Source organism: Rhinopithecus bieti, unplaced genomic scaffold, assembly GCF_001698545.2.
Source record: "Rhinopithecus bieti isolate Rb0 unplaced genomic scaffold, ASM169854v2 scaffold_3858, whole genome shotgun sequence".
NCBI lineage: Eukaryota > Metazoa > Chordata > Mammalia > Primates > Cercopithecidae > Rhinopithecus > Rhinopithecus bieti.
In genome coordinates this window covers 767,278-776,109 of record NW_016804227.1, presented here as the reverse complement: position 1 = coordinate 776,109, position 8,832 = coordinate 767,278, and the positions used below count along the sequence as shown (strand labels likewise).

Below are 8,832 nucleotides of genomic sequence, written 5' to 3'. Positions count from 1 at the left end.
CACATACATACACAAAAACGTAGGAATACAGCTAACCATGGAGGTGAAAGATCACTACATGAAGAACTACAAAACACTGCTCAAAGAGATCAGAGATGACACAAGCAAATGGAAAAACATTCCATGCTCATGGATAGGAAGAGTCAGTATCATTAAAATGCCCATACTGTCCAAAGCAATTTACAGATTCAATGATATTCCTATTAAACTACCATTGACATTCATCACAGAACTAGAAAAAACTGTTTCAAAATTCATATGGAACCAAAAAAGAGCCCAAACAGTCAAGACAATCCTAAGCAAAAAGAACAAAGCTGGAGGCATCATGCTACTTGCTACTCATCTTCAAACTATACTACAGGGCTACAGTAACCAGAACAGCATGATACTGGTACAAAACCAGACACATAGACCAATGGAATAGAATAAAGAACCCAGAAATAATGCTGCACACCTACAACTATCTGATCTTTGACAAATCTGACAAAACAAGCAATGGGAGAAGTATCGCCTATTCAATAAATGGTGCTGGGATATATGACTAGCCATATGCAAAAGATTGAACGTGGACCCCTTCTTTATACCATATACAAGTTAACTCAAGATGGATTAGAGACTTAAGTGTAAAATCAAAAACTATAAAAACCCTGAAAGACAACCTACACAATACCATTCAGGACATAGGAACGGGTAAGGATTTCATTATGAAGACACCAAAAGCAACTGCAATAAAAGCAAAAATTGACAAATAAAATCTAAATTAAAGAGCCTCTGCACAGCAACAGAAACTATCAACAGAGTGAACAGAAAACCTACAGAACAGAGACAATTTTTGGAAACTACGCATCTGACAAAGGTCTAATATCCAGCATCAATAAGGAACTTAAAACAAATGTACAAGTACCTCATATTGTCTGTATGAATGGAGTTCAGGGTTCTACCAACGTGGAAAAAAATTGTCTGTGAGCAATGATATAGTAGTACAAGAAAGACTTGGTTGGGAAATTTTTCAGAATAATATCGGCAGGCAAAATGAAACTTAACAGACAGAATTGTAACTCAAAGTGATTAGAAATACTTCAGCACAACTTTATGTGTTTGCAGTGGCTCACGCCTACAATTCCAGTACTTTGGGAGGCCGAGGGGGGCAGATCACCAGAGGCCAGAAGTTTGAGACCAGTCTGGATAAGATGGTGAACCCTGTCTCTACAAAAAATACAAAAATTAGCTGGGCATGATGGCGTGCACCTGTAATCCCAGTTACTTGGGAGGGTGAGGCATTAGAATCACTTGAACCCGGGAGGTGGAGGTTGCAGTCAGCTGAGATCTCATCCCTGCACTCCAGCCTGGGTGACACAGCGAGATTCTGTCTTAAAAAAAAAAAAAGAATCCCAGCATATTTGGAGGGTGGTGATGTAGAAAAAGAGAGGTGGAAGTTCAGATTTGAGGGGTAAGAAAGAGTCATAGCATCAGACTTTGTAAATGAAGGTAATATACTTAGATTGTATTTTCAGTGCAATGGAAGCCACTGCAGAAAGTCATACGAAATCTGGACTTGTATTCACTAAGAATTGAGTCCAAACTGTAAAAAACATGTATACTCATTAAGTCCATGTATTTTCTTGATAATATGCTTTGCACTCGATTAATTCATCGTAAGACACAGAATCCCAGAGCTAGAAGGAAACTTAATGAATGTAAAACCATTATTTTACATATACAAAAACTCAAGGCCAGAGAAACATGCATCATTCGGATTGCTTTATTAATGGCTGAGAAAATATCTCCAAAATAATTAAGGGCAACTAAGATGTCTGGGATACATTCTAAACTCAAAGCTGACATTAATCAAAAAATTGCCCTTTTATATATTCATAAACTGAACCACCATGCTTTAGATGCATATGACCCATCATAGAACACAGAAGATTTTGTAACAGTCTCTGACCACAATCTAAAGCTGCAAACTTAGATGGGGCATATACTCAGCAATGCATTTGATCAATTGTACTGTTCCAATCCCAGCTCACTAAATACACCATAACTTGGATATTCATTCATCCAGTGAATAAGGATCTACTCTGTACAAGGAATTACACTGGAAGATGAAGAACTAGAATCTAGAAGAAGTGATAAAACATACACACACAAAAAAAGATGCATATATACACAAACACTGACCCACATATATTACACACATATACCATAATTCATGTAAGGTAAAGTAACTGCAGATATGGCATAAACAGCAAAATAACTAGAATTAGAACTGAAGCTTTAAGATGTGACTGAATTGTTGGAATTCCTTGTAAAACTTGAACAGATAAAAGAGTTGTTTCTTTTGATGAGCAAAGAAAGTGTTTTGAGATGGAATCTACTCCCGGTGAAGATGCTGTGAACATTGCTGAAATGACAACAAAGGATTTAGAATACTACATAAACTTTGTTGATTAAGCAGTGGCAGGGTGGCAAAATTGACTCCAATTCTGAAAGAAGTTCTATCGTGGGTAAAATGCTATCAAACGGCATCACATGATACAGAGAAATCTGTCTCTGGAAAGGAAAGCCAATCCATGCGGCAAACTTTATGGTTGTCTTATTTGAAGAAACTGCCACAGCTACCCCAACCTTTAGCAACCACCACCCTGATCAGTCAGCAGCCATAAACATCAAGACTCTCTACCAACAAAAAGATTATGACTTCCTGAGGCTCAGATAGCACTTTTTTTTTTTTTTTAGCAAGAAAGTATTTTAAATTAAGATATAAACATTGGTCTTTTAGATATAATGCTACTGCACTCTTAATAGAATACAATATAGTGTAACTATAACTTTTATATGCACTAGGAAACCAAAAATTTCATGGGACTCACTTTATTGCGGTGGCCTGGAACCAAACTCGCAGTGTCTCCAAAGTAAGCCTGTCTTTTCTGCAGCTGAAAGGATCAGAAGGCAGCATGCCAGCTGGTCCTTGATGGACTGGTGGGATTTACAGATAGGGAAGAACATTTTAGACAACAGGCACAACAGGGGCAAAAGACCTATGTAAACTGCAACCAGACCTTCTAGAAGGAAAATCCAATTTTATGTAAGTTTTAAGTAAATTAAAATCTAAATGTTAAGTAAATTTAGAGCAAACATTCTCAACATGAAAAAATGCCAAAACTGAGCTGCAGCCTAAGTTATATATCATGTCAACAATGTAAGAGTTTTACATCTGTATTTATAAGCTTAATTAACACAAAAAAAAGTCTTCTAAATAACTGGACGAGGCACGGTGGCTCACACCTGCAATCCCAGAACTTTGGGAGGTGGAGGCAGGAGGACTTCTTGAGCCCAGGAGTTCAAGAACATAGGGGACCCTGTCTCTACAAAAAAAAAAATTAGCCATGCATTGTGGTGTGCACCTGTAGTCTCAGCTACTAAGAGTGAGGTGGCAGGCTGAGACAGGAGGATTGCTTGACCCTGGAAGTTGAGGCTGCAGTGAGCTGTGATTGCACCACTGCACTCCAGCCTGGGTGACAGAGTGAAACCTTGTCTCAAACATAAGTAAATAAATAACTTTAAGCCTAGGTCAGGCTATTACATTTGTTTTCCAAAAAGAATGAAAACGGATTTCAAAGAGATTTGAAAACTTGCTTTTCAGCAAATAGAAAAAGAATTGGAAAATCACTTATGATGCTTTTGCAAAATGGCAAAGTTGTCCATTTTAGGAAAAGTGTTTAAATTCAGCAGCAAAAACCTTTATAACATAAGGTAGATGAGAAAGTGCCATCAACATCACTGTTTAAAGTAAGTTATGGTGCTATTTTTTAAGACTCACCTATTTTAATAATATCCTGCATGACCGCTCCAATCTACAATTAATTTTCTGCCCTTTGGAAAAGCATTGCTTTATGATATTAATTCACTTGAAAACTGACAAGTAATATTATTTGGGGTCTTTTAAAAACCTTGTTAAAAGTTCATTCTATTTTCAGTAAATCATAAAACTATTTTAATACTCTTGTATCCAAATCAAGAGCAGAGCCTCAAAAATCAGTTATCAGCAGCTGGGCATGGTGGCACACACCTGTAATACTAGCTATCAGGGAGGCTGAGGTGGGAGGATCCCTTAAGCCCAGGAGTTCAAGCCCAACCTAGGTAACATACTAAGACTCTCTTAAAAAACAAACAAAAATAAAACTATTATCAAAGCTAACCATTATGTACTATTCCTATTATGTTCATTTCTCTCCTTTCTTTTTTAAATTTCATTTTCATTACAAGATGTGGTTGCCTATGTGAATGTTTCTCTGTATGGTCTAAGAGAATACTGTGGAATTCTTTGAACTATATCCCTACCCTAAATGGCACTAGCTCAATGCAACCAAGATCACACAAGCCAAGCTGGTGGGAGTAGGGAAGTAGTATACCTCAAAAATAGCATTCAAACCATTTTTACTTGGAAAACTACACGATATAAGAGCTAGAAACAGTATGGTTGTTCATCAAAGTCCTTTTCTTTTATTATTTTAAATTAAATTCCACATGATTCACAGTTCTCTGAATCTGACCTGCACTTTCACAGCTTTGTGCCTTTGTTTGGGAGGTCCGCCTCCGAGTCCTCAATCATGGAATTCTCCTCATCCTCTCACGCTCAATTCAAGGGAAGCTCTCACAGTCTTGCCCAGCCCCATCTTGCATATGCCAAGTTGTATTCTTGTTGCAAACTTTATTTACCCTGGGTGTTACAAACTCGTTCATCTTTCTTATAGCACCTGTTATAGTACATTAGGAGGGATCTAAATTAAAAAAAAAAAAATAGAGTTAAGCTCATTTACCATAAAATATGATCAAATGAGGATTAAAATTATCATAGATGGTCAAGATACTGAGAAGATACTGAGTAGATATCCAAGGACGACTCCCCAGAATACTTTTACCAGATTCCTTACCCCTACAAGTGCACAGTTGGGCCTTTGGAAGCCCTGGCTCCTGGCTGCCTGATTGTGATGGTGTCTTCCGCTTCCTTGAGGAGGGAGGGAGGCCTGCACCATCTGCAACTCCCTAAAAGCAGCTCCGGATTCAGTAACCTCTCCAGGAACACACTTGCCTTCATCACCGGAAGAGTAAGCACCACAAGGATGAAGAACAGCCAAATTAGTCCCATTAGAACTCTTTTAGACCTCCCTCCAAGGACAAGTTAGACCAGGCTAGCTCCTGCCTCCCCGCTCAGGGGTGCTGGCTAATGACTTCTTTCTCCCTAGGCCTTCCTTGCCAATAACTTCAGTACAGAAACTTTTTCCCAAAGGGGAGGGGAATTGGCAAGGAAAGGAGGGAATTAAGTTGACAACAACCTTTTGGCAATTTTCCTACTATAACTTCTCACTGTTACTTAAAAGGGAAGAAAACAGGCCTCTAATGTCTGCAATTGTCTTTTGAAAAACCTAAACTGTTCTGGGGTGGTTTGTTGCTGTAATTTCATGTCTCAAAATTAATGCCAAAGTCCTCCTCCCACCCCAGATCCTGTTACATTCTCATAAAAACAGCAAAGAGGTGAGTGCTCCCTGTGTGCTTCCCCTTTTATCTTCCTTTATGACTGAAATGAGCATGAAACCAAACTGAAAAGTCCAGCATCACCAGGTCCTCTATCATGTATCCAGCAAGGTACAGCCTGGATGGCACGTTCATCTTCATATTTTCTCTATCTCTTAGAACTGTCCCTACACAAATTAACAAAGACATCTCTGAGAAATGCTAGATTTAAATTGCTAGGAGAAGACCTAACAATGCCCTTCCTTAACAAGTACACATTTTCCCAGTAGGTATTTTGCTTCTTGCCTGATCTGCACAGAGCACTGGATGTGACACTTACACATATATACATGCATAATTATTTAACCCAACTGATGAAAATGTGATATACAAACGCATATTATGAAATAAAATTTTAAGTGTGTAATACGGAGAAACACTAATATTTTTAAAACTAGTGTGTTTGAAACTTAATCCGAAGTGCAAAAGTGTTCAAAAGTGGGACCTGTGAGTGGTAACAAGGTCATGAGGGCTCTGCCTTCAAGAATGAATTAATTGGCCGGGCGCGGTGGCTCAAGCCTGTAATCCCAGCACTTTGGGAGGCCGAGACGGGCGGATCACGAGGTCAGGAGATCGAGACCATCCTGGCTAACCCGGTGAAACCCCGTCTCTACTAAAAAATACAAAAAAACTAGCCGGGCGAGGTGGCGGGCGCCTGTAGTCCCAGCTACTCTGGAGGCTGAGGCAGGAGAATGGCGTAAACCCGGGAGGCGGAGCTTGCAGTGAGCTGAGATCCGGCCACTTCACTCCAGCCTGGGCGACAGAGCAAGACTCCGTCTCAAAAAAAAAAAAAATGAATTAATTTTGTTATTGAAGGAGTAGGTTTGTTATAAAAGTGAAATTGGGCCCCCTCTTGTTTTCTCATGTTCTCTTGCCCTTTCACCTTCCACCAAGGGATGACAGCAAGAAGGACCTCCCCGGATGCCAGTCCCTTGATCTCAGACTTCCCTGACTCCTGAACTACAAGAAATAAAATCTATTCTTTAAAAATTACCCAATCTGTGGTATTGTTACAGCGGCACAAAACAGACTGAGACTGTTACCAACAAATACATAATTCCTTTACAACATATATTCAAACAACTTCTTAAAGGTATAGAACTTTGGGACCAGAAGGTATCCTGGAGAAATATTTGTCTAAAGCGAAGAAGACAATATTGTGACAAGCAGCCATCCAAAAAGATGAAAAGCCAGAAAGCCATGGTCTTTCCGATGACAGATTCCAAAGGGCTGAGCAGCACCTATTCAAATAGTGAGACAATTCTAGAGTGCTGAATCCTATCCGCCTCCCAGGGACACTATCCCGCGGGATATTACAAAACAAATGTAAATACGAACATGAGTTCAAGTTAGTAATCAAAACACTTAAGTTAGTATCTGAAAGGTACAAGTTTCCTAACAAAATGAGTACATTATCTCAAGCGTTTTAAAAAGCGTTTCAACGCAGCTAAACACCTGAGGAAAATGCATTTCCAGACCGGCACTCCCAGAGTATGGAGATTAACAACGGAAAATATATATGTGTACATATGTATCTACATTCAGGACTGTAAGAATTTCCCAGTATTGTGAAATCGAAATTTAAAACAAAAACAAAAACACTCTACCTTGAAATTTCCAGATTTCAAGGATTGTAACCCTTAGCTCAAAATATACTTTGTGTTTCGGAACTCTCTGTAGTGTTAGGGCTCGTGTGCTTTCTTTGCGGGTGTTTTTTTAACGACTCAGTGGGCTGGCTCCAAGTTTGTTAAGATCCTGTTCTAATTACCTCCTGCATTTACCACCGACCAAGGATGGGAGGCACGCGGCACTTGCTTAGCCTATGTAGCTTTACAGGGAAAGGAGACGAGCAAAGATCACTGAAAACTGCAACAGAAACCCTCAGAAATTCCAGCTTTCCCCTCTTCCCTCCGGTCCCTTCGACAATCCATTTGGTGACCTGACACGTCATCCATACACTGCCAAGAGTGCCTTCGGGAACCCCCCTCCCCACTACCCAACCAGAGAGACAGCCCCACGCCCGGCGAGGCGCAACTCCGGGCCGCGGAGGGCACCGCCCGGACAGCCCGGCTGGGTCGGGGGGCTTCGCCGCAGAGCACCCAACGGCAGCCGCCCTCGGGCCTCCGCGGCCGGCCGGGAGGGCGCCTCCCCGACTACACTTCGGTCGCTCGGCACCCACAGCCGGGAGGGCGTGAGGAAGGACTCGGTCTAACTCCGGGGAACCCTCGGAGTTCCGGCGCAGACACCCGAGGGGGTATCCCGGGAACTCCCTCGCCCGCTACATCCGTCCTTCTTCGTCTCCCAACCACCAGCGACGCGGCAGGGCGGCTGCCAGCCGGGCCCGCCTTGCGGTCTGTGCGCGTCGCAGCGCTTCCTCCGCGGGGCCGTAAAGGCCGCCGGCCGACCCCGCGCCCGCAGCCGCCCGGCCCCGGCCGCCTAAGCCCCGCCGTCGGCTGACGGGTGGCCGCGGGGGTCGGTGCGCGGCCCTGGCGCGTCCCCGGCGCCGCGGCCCAGCCTTTACCGGCGGCGGCCAGCGACCGCGGCCCCGCGCGCGGGAGCCTTACGACGTAAACTTTCAGGGGGCGGGGAGGGGCGGGTCGCCGGCGGGGCCCGGCTCCCGGCCGGTTACCGTGCTGCTCGCAAATTGTTCGTTGATTTTCAAAGGCACCCGCCGCAGGATGTAGACCAGGGGAATCAGCACGATGAAGAAGGCCACGACGGCGTCCACGATAGCGTCCAGACCAAACTATGCAGGACTTGGAGCTGGCTCCAGAAGGGCCCGTGGCGCCTTCAGCCATGTTTTCAGCGTGCTCTTTCTGCTGGCCGCGCGGCTTCGGGGGTGTCGTGCCGGGATGATTCACCGGCCCGGAGGCGCAGCTCGCGCCGGGCGCCGCGGCCCGCCGCCGCCGGCCGCGCCCGGGGCGCCCCCGGAGCCCGCCCGCCGCCGACGGGGACGGCGGAAATCGCGCGCGCGGACCGCGGGCGCGTCGGCTTTTCCTTCTCCAGCCTTATTGCTAACAAGTGGCTTTCGTGGAGCGATCACGTGGCCCCTGCCCCCTCGCGTTCTGGGTCCATTTATATTTATTATGCTAATATTTAGAAAGACAAGGCCAAGTGGCGCGTCGAAGGAAACTCCTCAGGCAGTTACAACCCGCATAAGTTGAACGTTTACCACACGCCAGGCACTGCTCCACGCTCCGTACAATCTCATTTAACCCCTGCAACAATCCCCACTACGATCCTCTTTCTATAGGT

At 43.8% G+C, this 8,832-nt stretch overlaps 1 protein-coding gene across 5 annotated transcripts in view; it reads right to left on the bottom strand.

Moving 5' to 3' along the window:
- ST7 (suppression of tumorigenicity 7) overlaps positions 1-8,024 on the bottom strand; it is a 282,529-nt gene extending 274,505 nt beyond the window's left edge. For 2 of the 5 annotated variants that reach the window (XM_017867343.1, XM_017867346.1), the window contains exons 1-4: positions 7,346-8,023; positions 4,938-5,095; positions 4,557-4,784; positions 2,874-2,979 (exon numbers count right to left, since the gene is read on the bottom strand). In XM_017867343.1, the coding sequence (XP_017722832.1) occupies positions 2,874-2,959 (86 nt within the window). In that variant the 5' untranslated portion in view covers positions 2,960-2,979; positions 4,557-4,784; positions 4,938-5,095; positions 7,346-8,023. Of the gene's footprint in view, positions 1-2,873; positions 2,980-4,556; positions 4,785-4,937; positions 5,096-7,345 lie in introns of all 5 variants that reach the window. The other 3 variants (XM_017867342.1, XM_017867344.1, XM_017867345.1) reach the window with 3 other exon arrangements.
- Between the last annotated feature and the right edge of the window lie 808 nt (positions 8,025-8,832).